General features: G+C 38.4%; 1 protein-coding gene across 4 annotated transcripts in view; it reads left to right on the forward strand.

Moving 5' to 3' along the window:
• Positions 1-14281, forward strand: part of RAD51B (RAD51 paralog B) — a 29493-nt gene continuing 15212 nt past the window's right edge. Inside the window, exons 1-7 of one of the 4 annotated variants that reach the window (XM_027894044.1) lie at positions 1-54; positions 1533-1626; positions 2322-2435; positions 3465-3581; positions 9325-9461; positions 11012-11131; positions 13011-13194. In XM_027894044.1, coding sequence (XP_027749845.1) covers positions 1543-1626; positions 2322-2435; positions 3465-3581; positions 9325-9461; positions 11012-11131; positions 13011-13194 — 756 coding nt within the window. In that variant the 5' untranslated portion in view covers positions 1-54; positions 1533-1542. Of the gene's footprint in view, positions 55-297; positions 471-1532; positions 1627-2321; positions 2436-3464; positions 3582-9324; positions 9462-11011; positions 11132-13010; positions 13195-14281 lie in introns of those variants that run through there. The other 3 variants (XM_027894042.1, XM_027894043.1, XM_027894041.1) reach the window with 3 other exon arrangements.

A 14281-nucleotide genomic window follows, 5' to 3' on the forward strand; every position in this document is an offset into this window, starting at 1 on the left:
CGGCGGCCCCGCCTCTTCGCGCCCGCCGCGGGGAACCTTTGAAAAAGTTCTCAGGTGCGCGGGGCCCGCGCCGCGCCCGAGGCGGGCGGGCGGGTTTGGTACGCCTTGGCGCGGCCTGGCCCAGCGGGACGCCCCCGAGCCGCGGGGGTGAGGCTGGTGTGCGGCGGGAGCGGGGTTTCTGGTGCTCGCGGTGCTGCCCGGGGCGAGAGAGAGTTGGGCTGGGTCTCCGGCTGCAGGCGCATCCCGGGGTCCCAGCCGATGGGGCGGGCGGGAGCCGGGCCCGCTGGGCTGGGCGGCCGGTTGGGTTTCCTCCTGTTGAAGGAGCGATTTTCGTAGAGGGGGTAATTAAGTTTGTCTTCTTGTAAAGATGTGGAGGCCTGTGCATCTGCGAAGCTGTAATAGTTTTGCATCATGGCATATCTGCAGATTTTGCACTTACTGCGTCATAAAACGTTTTGTCTTGCCTGAATGTCTGTATAAATTAAAATTAGGAATGTTGCCTAAAGAGTACGTGTGAAACAGCAATGTGCTCGAACATTACGTATACGTGTGTTTTGGGTTGTTCTGGCCAAACACCATCCCGTGGGGTTTTGTTCCATAGAATGGAATGATAAAAAAAAAGGGAACAAAGGTACATAGCTGAGGGGAAGAAGGACCCATAGCTGCAGTATAATCTTACCTGCTACATAAAATAGTCTTAAGGTTTATGTGAGATAATCAGATACTCTTTAAGCAGGAGTCTCAGAAATACAGTTTGCTTAGGTCTCAATCACACTATGCCACAATTATTACTGTCTTGGTGCAGTGGTATTTTTGTTCATTTTTTAAAATAAATAGCGTTTATGTTATAATTATCTTCTTCATATGCTCAGCTTCGGCCTCTGGCTTCTTTTGCACTGTTGGCTAAATTAAAGAATTCTTTATTGAGTGAATTTGGTTTGTAAGCTGTACCTAGAATGCTATGAAGTGGATTTGATTAGTTTGATCACCTTGACTCTTGCATATTTAAGTGTGTTTCCAGCCCTTCAGGCTTTCTAGTGTCTTCTTTCTGTTCTTTCGGCACCTGTCACGAATCCTGGGTCACCAGAACTGAGTATGTGTTCTAGGGCTAAATACTTACTGTGATTACTCCACAATTCATGTTTAGGCATCCAAAGATAGCTTATTTCTTTCCAGTGCTGTATAGCGTCAGGAGTTCTTGTTCAGCTCACGGCTGAGTGATTTCCAGCTTTCTTACATCCCAGAAACATCTGCCTTATAAACATTTCTGACTCTGCTGTTCTGATTGGCATGATCTCATACATGGTCAAATCTGAGGAGATGTAATTTAACGAAAGTACTCTCAGAGTGGTAATATAATTTAATGTGACTCAGACCTACAGGGGAAGACTATGTCACATTATATCATTTGTATATATGTGTGTATATATGCACATGTGTGCACCCTTGCCTGTTCTTTTGCAAGGAGTGAGTGGAATTGCAGAGTCATATTCAAATAATCTTTCAATATTTTTTTTTTGTTTGCTCTGTAGGTTGGGGAGCATGGCTGCTAAGAAACTCAGAAGAGCACAATTGTCTCAGGAGCTGTGTGAAAGGCTGAGTCGCTGTCAGATCACTACCTGTCAGGTGAAAGCGTTATTTTGTTTGCAGGGGGTGGTTTTTTTTTTTTTTTTGGTTAGTTTTTATTTTAGTGGTGGGTTTTTTGTGTGTGTTGTTTTAATGCATGTCATGTTCACTTTTTTGTAATTAAACAGGAAGCTTTACTTTCTGTAAAGTAAGGGGCATTTCAGACACCATCTGGCCTGCTGCCTTGTAAAAGTAGAGCTTTAAAATGATAGATGCCTAACTAAAACATTTAAACCTTTATGGATGTATTATCCCTGTGGAGGTAGGGGAGCTCTGGAAACAGCTCTGCAGAGGAGGACCTGGGGGCCCTGGTGGACAAGAAGCTGTCCATGAGCCAAGAGGCCCTATGCATTTCAGCCGCTTGCATCATATATACAGGATCTCTGCCTAGCACTGCAACTTGAAGGACTAAAATGTGTTTTTAATGTGTTTCAGGTGGGCAAAAAGGTGTTATCTTGTTGCAGTTCCATCACACAGATCTTAAATGGTTGATCCTCTTATTCCATGTCTTTTAAAATATGGATACAATTTCTTTTAGTATACTGTTTGAGAAGAAGGTAGGAGAGATACAGCATAATAGTGTATAAGGCAGCAGAGTTGGTGAACCTGTGGAATGTGTACCAGCTGTCTATAGATTGCATCAGTTTACTCCCCAGCCTGGATTGAGCTCTCTGAACTGCTTTGTTGTCTTTCAGGACTTTTTATGTCTTTCACTCTTGGAGCTGATGAAAGTGACGGGACAGAGCTACTATGAGGTGCAGAAGCTTCTTTGTAAAGTCAGCCGAGCTTGTGCTCCCAAAATGCAGACAGTAAGTATGCTTGTGGTGATACTGTTTTTGATACAATATCTGGGAAGAACCTGAACATTGCCACTCATGTTTTTAGCTGGGAGGCTTGGAATATCTTGGTTTTATTGCACAATGAAGTAATATTTTTGTTTTTAAATTTAAATCTCTGATGCACTTTAGTTTGATGCAGTTACATTTATTAGGTATTATAGCCTCAAGAGATTGTTCAGGCTTGTTCTGAGTGCAGTAGGGAAATATGTTATCCTCTCTTCCAATCCAGCATGTAAAAAGGGTATCTAGTTTGGATCCTGCAACTTAAAAAAAAAAAAAAAGTTGTTTAATACAGACAAGGACTAAGGATTTCAGTATGAATTGGTTTTAGATATAAAAGTGGTACTGAGAGGTGAAGTGATCCTGAAAATAATTTCTTGAAGATTTTTTCCTAATGAGCTGTAGTGTGCCTTACAGGTAGTCCAACTAGGGGGAGTGCAAGAAGGAAACACATTAGCTGCAAGGCAGTTGCTGGATTTTTTCTTGGCAGGTGGAAAATTATGAATGGTTAGAGTACCAACACAGGCTTATTCAAAGTCTTGGGGCTCTTTAGCAAAACTTTCCTTCAACCCATGTAGTTTCAAATGGGTAATCAACGTTAGGGGATTTTTGTTTTTTAGATTTCATGTGAGGGTTTGTATTGGTCACTAACCATACATATACTATTTACTTATTTAGAATTTGAATTTTTGGGGTTAAAAGCAAGACTTGTTGAATAGCAGCAGAGAAAACTTCTGTCACTTTGTTATTAAAGGCTTATTATTTAATATTGTGATGAGGGAAATAAAAAAGACTTTAAAATTTACTCATTCAGATATAAATGGGATGTAAGTGTGATGAACTAAGCAGACTATCGCTGAAGATAGGAGTACTTTGCTCATTGGCAAATGTTAAGGCATACCAGGTTGATGAAAGCAAATACAAGTTTCCTATTGCCATTTAAAAAAGGCATTTTCTGATTTGTTTGTTTTCTTTTGTTCCCCCCCCCTCCTTCTGTAGGCTTATGAAATGAAATTAAAGAAGTCTGTCTGTCCCTCTTCAGCCTTTTTATCTACCACGCTGCATAGTTTGGATAGAGTCTTGCATGGTGGAGTGCCTTGTGGGTCCCTCACAGAGGTAACTTGTTTAATATATGTTATTTCATTGAACATTCCACCTAGAAATGAAAAATCACAGATAGGTTGGATTGTCTTCTGTCAGATGCTTTAAACACAAAATACCCCAAATTTTTGGATGAGAAGTGCTTCTTTTTTTAGTTTGTAGAGGCTGCTTTTTTGTTTTTTGGTGATGTTCCTAGTATGTTAGGTGAATAAGAGGATAAAGGAATTAAAATTACTGCCGTCCTTCACTTCATCCTTTAAAAAAGTGAAAATTTTCACAGGAAATTTGGGAGATTTGTTGGCTGGATTTTGCGGTGGGAAACTTGCAGTTTCATGGTCACAGCACAAGGTGTTGAATCAGGAATCTGCCATTTTAATACTGACTCTGACTTTTAACAAGTCATTAGTTTCTACAAAGGTAGAATAAGCAATTAGCACACAAGTGTGACGTGTATAGGCATGGAAATGACTTTCCAGAGCTTTTATATATCGATGTAATTTATACAATAAATACATAATGCACTTTAAAAAAGGCTGTCATTAAGGTCTGTATTATATGCACATGCATTGCAGAACTACAGATTACATATCTCTACCTATAATTGTCACTCTCTAGACTTTGGATAATGCTACTTTTTTTCTTTAAATTTAATTTAAAATTAAATTGTTCTAGTATGTGGATTTCTCTATAGCCTTACAGAAAGTGATAATAATGTGCATAGTTTCCATACTCTGGAAAGGTGGGGTTTGTGTAGATGCTCATAGGAGCCACAGAGCATTATAAAAATACAAAGATGCAATCTTTGGCTTAGAAATTTGCTGACCTACAAATGAAGTTGGAGAAACTTATATATTGGAGAGAGTATCGTTATTTGTGTGCCCTGTTCCTAGGTTATTATCCTAGCTATCTGTTGTAGGTTCTTGTTAGTGACAAATCCAGAGCTAGATGGACATTTTTATGCACTGTGGCCATACTTCTGTCTTAAAGTTCTGAAGTCAGCTGTGCCCTCTAGAAGACCTAAGTGTTGTGAGTCATGCTCTGAAACAATTCTTTCCCTTAACAAATCCTTTTCTTTTTTTTTTTCCTTAACAGTCCTTAACAAGTGCTTTTCTTTGTAGATGACTAAAAGTCAGAAGTTATGAAAATCTTACTTTGAAGAAAATACGTTTTTTCCACACCTTATAATCAAGCTAGATTGATTTTGGTCTCAGGTAGAAATGACTTATGAAATCTGGTAGTGACTTTAAACATAATAGTGTTAAGCAACACTGGGTTTAGACTAAACAGTTTCTGCTCTAGTAAACTCTTATGTAATGAAGGGATATTAGTTTTTAAAGATTTTGAGTCTTTCTTTTTGTATATGATGTACAGGAATATACACCATTCAGGTCATCATAAAAATGTTTAAGAACACATATTGATTAAGAACGTATTGATCTCTCATATCTAGGCCTAACTTTGTTGTCAATTTACTATAAGAAATTTGGTTCAAAAGAACTTAAGATCAACACTGGAAGTCTTTAAATTCTGGGAGAAACAGCTTGCTAAATTCTGTTTAATTGAAGAAGAAAGATGTATGTATGTAGTGGTGTGGTGGGCATGATCCTGAGATTGTTACTATACTGCTGTTGAAGATAATGCCTTCAGCAGGAGATGAGTTTTTGGTTCCCGAAAACATTTTTATGAGCAAAGCAGTGACTACACTAGGTGTACTTTGATGTCTTTTCTTATTTGTTATTGTTCATCCAGTGAACTGATGAAATAGCATAGTCCATGTTTGAAAAGAAATGATGCTCACTTTCAGCTAGGATGTGCATTTCCAGGATTTCCATGTGGTCTACTAATCTTTTTTTTCCTGAATGGCTGTTCACATGCTTATGTTGCTTAAACGTCTGAATAGTGCTTTAGTTGAAATGCAGGGGCACTGCTGTGCAAGTAGGAGAGAAAAAAATAGAATAGAGATGTGTCTTTTCTGTGATAGGACTGACTGGCTCATGAGTGGTGCCCAAATATTTGGAGTACTCAATATGGAATATTTTTTTTCTGCTTAAAAACCAAGTTGATGTGATTTTGGGTCCACAGAGCCACACAGTTATTTTATGAGGCTGCTGTTATGAATATTTGTCTTTGTTTTTAATGCTGAATTGGAGCTATCATTCAGCAATCAGTGCAGTGTATCTGATATGTTCTTGCCAGAAGACCATGTTGAACGGCTCTAGAGCATAATAGAATTCAGGCTTGGTAATTGCCACGTTCTTGGCATTGCTCCAGAGGGAGATCTGAGAAAAGCAGTGGTTGACACACTGGGAGTTTAGGGGAGCTTAGCTAACCCGTGACTTCTAGGTTTTGTGTTAGTGTTTTTTAATTTTTTCCTTTTTTTTAAATTTTATTTTAAAGTAAGCTCACCAAGCAGTTGATCTTAAACTATGGATGTCAAATATAATTTTCCTGAGATGATATAAAATAATGCTCTACAAGAAGTTAATGTGAATGCTTAATTTTCCAGTGCTGTGTATTTCCTACTACTTTGTGGCCTGGTTGATTTTCACAATATCCAATTTTAATATTTTCACCTCAGTGTTTCTTAAAATACTTATCTCTTTAGATATGAAGAAATCTGGGAAACTTGCTAGGCTCTAGTTTAACGATGGTCATGCTCTCTATCATTGTATTTAAAGTTAGTGGGGGGGAATTAATGTATTCAAAGATAGGCTGAACTTTTATCTGATTATAAATGAAAAGCTCTGCACCAGGAAAGGTGTTGCACTTTAAGTCTTCTTCTGAAAAAAACACATTGTTAATGTTAAGTTTTTTGTATTCTAACATATTTTGGTGAAGAATGAGACCTGCCTGGCGCAGTTGTCTTCAGTGGGGGATCTCACTGACAGACAGCGATGTGGATGTTTGTACAAGAACTGCCAGCACCTGTGCCTTAGGCTTGGTTGCCAATACTGATATATAACTATTTAGTCAGAAATACCACAGGGAGGACTAGGTAGACTCCAAGAATTAAATGAGTAACTCAAGATATTAGAGGTGTCTAAAAAAAATTTAAATGTGTATTGCTTTTTATTTGCTTTTTAGGTACTAAATGTGGGAAGTTCTGTTCAAAAGTATGCTGGTGCAGAATTTACTTCCTAACTAGTGTGGCTAAATCATTGTCTTCCTATTGCTTTGCCCAGCAGTAATGGTGGCTGGAAACTTGGAATTTGAGTACATGAACCACAAGATTAAGATTTGTGGTGGTATCTTCTACTGCCAAAACTGCTTGAGTTTTGAGTGCCAGAGGGATTTGATTTGTGTTACACTGTTTCAGACCATTTTTTCCCCAAACAACTATTAGGTTTTAAGTGAAAAATTAAATCATAACTGAAATTCTGTGGTCAAATGTCAGAGCTTTTGGCCAACTTGTATGAGGAAAATTAAAGTCATTACTTTGTGAATATTGAAGAATTTAATCTCCTGGTAGGTGAAGAAGAATTAGCTCCTTGTGACTTCATCCAAACCCTCCAGGTGTGCTGGAGAAAATAATATATAGCTTATTGAAAAATAAAAGTATGTTTTATTAGGCAGAGATAAATTAAAAACTGTTGTAGTCTTCACATTTCTATTTGGGTGTTTTTTTTTTTTTCAGAGCAAATTTAGAGTAAAACAAATGAAGCAAACTTTTTGCTGACATTCAATTTAAATTATATTGGAAGAATTTTAACTAGGATACTGATGTTCAAAAACACTTGCCGAACCCGTGGTAACTACAATAAAATGTAGTTTTTAAAAACTGTTTACTGTGGATTATTTAAAAGTCTGTTTCAATGCCCTTTAAAGGAATGCTGATGAAAGATGAAGTATTGCTGTCTTTGGGAATAGAAATGCTCTCCTGCTCAATTGGCTTGCTTCCCTATACTAGCTTGTAGTGCAGAGTTCCCTCTGTGATATGATGCTCATATCCTCAGACATTTTTATAGCAACTCTGCTGAATTAGTTCCTGCATCAGCCACTGAAACATTGATTCCAGTGCACCTCCCAGGCAAGGCTGAAATTACAAACATTTTTACAGGATATCCTCACAGTTATCTAAGCATTTTAATTTAACACTTGGATCGATGCCTTCCCCTCATTCATTTCAAGTCTTCTTTTTAATTAGAAACAGCTGGTGAGATTCCTTGGCTATCACAGTCTAAGGAATGTGTATTTGCTCTCCATTTTTTATATATGCTTTGGGTTCATATTAAAATGTAGCAGCCATTGTTGATATGATATTCTGTAATTTAAATGCACTGGCTGAAGGACAGATAATTGCATTAATGTGACTCATCTCTGATCTCTAATTCTCTAAATGCAATGTGTGCTTCTAAACAAAAATCATCTAAAGCTTCTCTTGCATCAAGGCTTCAAGTAGATTGATTGATATGGCTTGGCTTTCAGGCCTTGCTTAAAGACAAAGGTGGTTAAAGGGATTTTAACCAACTGATGGCTGTAGCTAATGTGGTCCTTCCCTGTAAATTTTCTGTGTTTCAACTCATGCTTCTGCTACTTAAAACCATAGCAATACTGTAATACCTAGTGGTGAAAGGGTGTCTGTGCTTAAAACCAAACTCTTGTGTGTGTAGTCGCAAATATCAGTTTGATTTTTGAGTGTCTGTCTGTTTTAAGGTTTCTTTTTGGTAGTTCTAGGTGATTTGAGGAGGTATGCTTCATTTTGGAGTTTAATTTCCCTAGAGAGGCTTGCTTTTACCTACTAGCATCAGAATGAACCCATCGCTCTGTTTCTAGTGCCTAAAGTCTCTCAGCTGTTTTTTCGCCCTCTTAGTATTTAAGATTTCATCATCTCCCTTCCCAGAAGCAGTGACAATGTGGGATTGTATTTAAAGACCCATTATAGCAGTAATGAACTTACAATTTGAACACAGAGCCCAGCATTCATTTACAATCTCTGCAAAATCTACAGTGGATAAAGAACAGCAGACTGTAGAAAAATATTGTTCTCAGAAACTGATGATCTCATCAAACAATGTGTTCTTTGGATCCTTGTGGTTTTTCTGTTCAATCAAAATCGTACTGGAACCTTAGCCACAGGGGGCTTTCAGTGAGCACAGGTGAGAGCTTAGAATTGGCAAGCTGCTCTGGATCACTTAATGGTGTTGGCATTGAAATATGGTAATAGGAGTTAACACCAATGAAAAAACACATACTGCATAGCAGAGTGTAGTCTCTGGGGCAGATAAAATCTATTTTATGTATATATGTGGATCATACTGAACATTCAGTCTTTACAGGATTTCCAAGGGAGACCTGGTTTAACCAAAGAAATGATGATTCCTAAGCAGTCATTTACATCTGTGAGCTCATTAGCTCTGGACTTTGTTTTCAGCTCTAAAGGCCATTGGTGACACTTCAGTGTCAACTGTGAATCTTCTGATTCTTCTCTATTTTGGAAGGTAGCACAAAGATGAAAGGGAACTAGGTGTCTCTAGGGAAGATCTTGTGGGTGAGGGAGAGAGTAGAGGACTGCAAATTTGAAAGGTAATAATGATGTCAAAAAAATAAAGTGCAAGCATAATGCTGGATCTAAAAAGCTGTTAGTTCTTCATGAGTCTGACTGCATCTCTAAGTTGCTCTTTGTGGGTTGCATTCTATCTATTCATGTCTGTCTCCTCCTGTGATAGCTGAAGGAGCAAAATTGGAGGTCTGATGGGTTGAAGATAAAAGTACAATTATGTAAAATGAATGTTATGTTACTAATCTTTTTTTCTTCCAGATAACTAGCCCACCAGGTTGTGGCAAAACTCAATTTTGTATTATGCTGAGTGTTCTGGCTACGCTGCCTGTAAGCATGGGAGGACTAGATGGGGCGGTTATATACATTGACACAGAGTCTGCATTCAGTGCTGAAAGGTAAGATGCAAAAATCTAAAATACACACAGCTTCTTAGCACCTTTTGTCTTGGAACCTTCAATTATTTTCTGAGCAATAATGATGTATTTTTAGATACCTGTGGTAGTTATTAACCATTCCTCTTGTATATGCAGTTATTCCATAGATGTTGAAATTAATGTAATAGAATGGTTTGCTTCTTAATTTGATCCTGTTGCAGATTACAGTTTCGGGTATGGCAAGGTGGATGGCATGCTCTTTAATTTATAAATGTTATTATCAGTCTTGTGTCTGAAATCTTTCTTTACAGTTTAGTTTGTGGAGTTAATAGGAAGGTTTTGAGAATGTAAAGACCCATCATTTTGACGACAAAGGAAATGGAGATTTCTTTGGTGAACAGTGGGACTAACATAGCTACTTTTCCTTCAGATTTCTTTCCCACTTCTGTTGAGTGGGACCCTGTGTCCTCCTGCACTTCTGTTTTCCTCCTGAGTGAGCTCGCATTTCTCCTATATCCTTATATTACCTTCCCTCTACAGCATCTCTGTTTTTTTCTGATATCTGCTGCTTGGCCCATGTGACCAAAACTGCTCAGCTGTGCACTTACAGTGTGTTCTGAATGGACAGGAGACACTGTGTGCTGTATTTGCTTGAGAGAACAGATGTACGCATGTGTTGGTTGCCACTCTTCCCCATGTTGAGTGATTAACTTGAAATAATCCTGCAGTGTTTCATTAAAGGTAGCTCTAATTTACTGTACTTAACTACCAACTTTTCTAAACAATAGGATTTAATATTTTTAGAAATTCTATTCCTTTGTCCCTGTTGTTTGGAATGAGCAAGTTCAAAAGTTCTTACGGATCTGGGGGAGCACAAGAAGTACAGTAGTCACATGCTTGTTTGTGTAGAAAAATGGGCAGAAAAATATTCTTTGAAAGAACTTAGATATTTCAGATGATTTAGTAATTATAGCCATGGCCTGAATCTGGAGTATCAAAGCAAACCTGTTTGCATTGTTTATTCATTTGAAGTTATGGATGAGAAAGTTGGATTTCTAACCCTGTTTTTTATCAACTTAATTTCACAGAAGTCTGAAGTGTAATATGTCAGAGAAAAAAGCTTGAAGCGATGGCTCTGCATAGTATGGTGCTTCCCCCCTTACATAGCACTTAGGTTTCATTTCAGATCCCTGAAATGTAAATAGTAAAAAAGGGTAGGACCCAATGAGTGAGTTAAGACTTGTTTAGAAGTGAATGCTAAAGAAAAGGAAATCAGGTGAACATGAAAATGAAACTGCTGAAAATACAGTATTACATAGAAATGAAATGTGGTGAAAATAACATTATTACTAAGGATGAGTATATTTGTCTATTAAAACATATATGGTATTACTCAGATGGAAATGTATGCTTTTCCTTTTAAAAAGTTTTCCAGTATTACTTCGTATCTGCTTATGGTTCAGAGGTTTGCTGTGTTTTTTTCATGAATATTTGATGACTTATTATCCTACATTATTCGTTTTGCTGTGATATACCTTCTAGTTTTGCCTTTTTCTTTTTTTTTTTAAAAGGTTGATTGAGATAGCAGGAAACAGATTCCCTACTTATTTTGACTCAGATGAAAAAGTGTTCTGCATGACCCGTAGCATTCACCTCTATCGAGAGCTGACCTGTTGCAGTGTACTGAAGAGGTATTCTTTCCCAGAGTTTAAAATAAAAATACAACAACACTTTGACTTGATTGTTTATAACAATATTTGTTTTATATCAAAGTTTTATGAAGAGTAATAAATTTATTTGAGGCCTTTTCATGTGGATAACAGCATGGTCTCCAGCAAAGTAGCACTGCAGAAAGATTGACATTGCTCTTTTCATTTCATAGCATGTGACTAATCTGGTTGATGTTTTTTAATTTCTGAAAGACAATTTCTACGTGATCTGATCCCTGTAAGCCTTTAAAGGGGAGTGTTTATGAGACAGGTTGTCTCTTGGATTGTGGAGGGACCATAGTATAAGAACTGTATTGTCCATGAAAGAGGATCTTGTTCCTCCAAAGCCCAGTTTCCTTCCAGGAAGACAGGAACCCTTCCAGCAGTGGGAAGAAGGAATTTTTTAACAGTCATCAGCTTGAATCCTGTTGTTGGCAGTGTTGTATTGTCATGCTGTTACCTTATGTAAATTTTTGAACATATTTTGCAATGAAAATTAAGTTGTATTTTAGCATCGTATTCAGTGTTTTATGTTGGTGGGAGAATTCTTCTAAGAATAATTTTATCTTCTAGTGCATCTTTGTTGGAGAACAGCTACTAGCATATTGTAGAAACATGGCATGTCTTGGAAGCTACCTTAAATATCATCTAGTTCCAACCCCCCTACCATGGTCAGGAACACCACCCAGTAGATCAGATTGCGCAGGGTCCTGTCCAGTCTGGCCTTGAACAGTTCCAGGCATGGGCCATCCACAGCTTTTCTGGGCAACCTGTGCCAGTGCCTCACTACCCTCTGAGGAAAGAACTTCTTACTAATAGCTAATCTAAATCTCTCTTCTCTTAGTTTTTCCCCTTGTCTGTGACTATCTACTCATGTAAAAAGTCACTCCGCATCTTATAAATAAGCCTCCTTTGAGTACTGGAAGGCTGCAGTGAAGCCTCTCTGGAGCCGCCTTCTGTCCAGGCTGAAGAAGGCCCAGCTCTCTCAGCCTGTCTTTGTAGGCGATGTGCTCTGGCCCTTTGAGCATCATTGTGACCCTTCTGTGGAGGACTTCCTCTGGTCCATGTCTTTCTTGTGAGAACCCCAGAGCTGAATGTAGAACTGTAGGTGGGGTCTCATGAGAGCAGAGTAGGGGGCGAGAGTCACCTTCCTTGACCTGCTGGCCACACCTCTTGCTTCAACCCAGGATATGGTTGGCCTTCTGTGCTGCAAGTGCATGCTGCTAGCTCATGCCCAGCTTTGTGTCCACAGACCTCCAAGTCCTGCTCTGCAGAGCTGCTCTCAATTACACTTTCTTCCAGTCTGTACTTGTCTCTGGGACCACCCTGATCCAGGCGCAGCTCCTTGCACTTCAACTTGTTTAACTTCGTTAGGTTCTCACAGGCCCACTTCTCAAGTTTGTCCAGATCCCTCTGGGTGGCATCCATCCTTATTAACAAATGAGGTTTGGAGGCATACGAAAATGGATTTGACCTGCGTACATAGACACCAGAGAATCTGGAGATGACCGTGGGATGCATCTACTGTGAGCTAAAAGGCATAGTTTCCGTGTCCACTTTACTTGCCATCTGCCATTCAGGGGTGGTACGGCGTAGTCTTGCTAACTAGAGATTCTTCCAGATCCTCTCTTTTGGAGATTCTGCCTTGGGTTATGTGGTCCAGTGAGCCTCAGATTCCTTTCCAAATCTTCAATACATGTAGATTTGGATGTTAATGGAGGTGGTGTGTGAGGAGGGAAAAAGAGGGGCTGACTTTCAGCTAATTAAAGGATTCCTTTTATTTAAACAAAGTTATAAAATGGTTCTATTGTGTAAATAGTGCTATCATTGACTTTCTTTTTTTCTTTTTTTCTTTTTTTAGGATTATGTCTTTGGAAGAAGAAATTATTTCAAAAAAAGTTAAACTCATAATAATTGACTCTGTTGCTTCAGTTGTCAGAAAAGAGTTTGACACAAAACTTCAAGGCAATCTGGCAGAGAGAAGTAACTTTTTGACTAGAGGAGCATCAGTGTTGAAGTATTTGGCAGAGGAGTTCTCAATACCAGTAAGTTCTTCCTCCTTGCTTAAGTTTTTGCCTTAGAGTATGAAGTCATAAAATTGAAAAAGAATGAAAATGACAGGAAGATGAAAACCAGAAAATTATTCTAGCAGAGATCTTCAAGCAGATACCAGTTGAAAAATAGTTGGGAAGTGGAAGAAGAGTAGCTGTTTTGCTTGTTGCTTTGTGTGTGTGCGGTTTTGTTTGTTTGTTTTGTTGTTTCTTTTTTTAAATTTAGGACTTCAAAAAGGGACAAGATTCTCCAGCTGTTTCAGTGCTTTGGTTTTTGTTTGTTTGCTTGTTTTTCTTGAATATTATCTATTTCATTTTGTTGCCATTATATATTGTTTAAACCTGATGGTTCCTTTCTATTGCAGTGTCACTCTTAACTAGTCCATACTCTGGCTAATTGAAGATCTTTTTTTGTGTCTGTCCCCTTTACTCAAGTTAATAGAATCTCAAAAGGCCTAATACTCTGGAACACCTTAAATTCTTTTTGTGGCTGATAATGTATGCTCATTTATCCTTGTTTGTGGATTTGCCCATGAAATAAAAAGGAAGACATGGACACCCAGGGGGCAGGGACTGGGTAGAACTGATTGAAAACTGCTTTAGGCTATGTAAATGTTCTTGTGTGTGTGTTCATGCATGAAGGATCATATCAAAAGGTGCCACTGAAACTCAATTCTTGAAAGTATTTCCTGGTATGGGTAACCTACCTACTCATCACTCCAGTGTAAGAGAGACACTAAGGTAAGAATGTGAGTAAGACTGGTGGGGCCTTTTCACTCTGACACTCCTCAGGTCACAGAAACTGTGACACCAGAAATAGGAGGTGTGGAACTGGCTGATATAATTTAAGAGGAGTAGATTTCCTTCTGCCATGTGACTTCTAAAGACTTTTGATGGAGAAGATTAAACCCTGTGTAAGTGCCTTTAAAGTTCAGGAACAAAAGATAGCGTCCTAGTCAGTGCAATTAATAATGTTTACAGTGCTTTAAAAAGCCAGGAGGAAATTGTGTGTAAGTATGTGCACTCTGATGTTTTGAGATAATATTATGCAGCCCTTTGAAAAAGGGGAGAAATTTTATGA

The sequence above is a fragment of the Empidonax traillii genome, unplaced genomic scaffold, assembly GCF_003031625.1.
Source record: "Empidonax traillii isolate 1590-97213 ecotype Southwest subspecies unplaced genomic scaffold, ASM303162v1 scaffold415:size763157, whole genome shotgun sequence".
Lineage (NCBI taxonomy): Eukaryota > Metazoa > Chordata > Aves > Passeriformes > Tyrannidae > Empidonax > Empidonax traillii.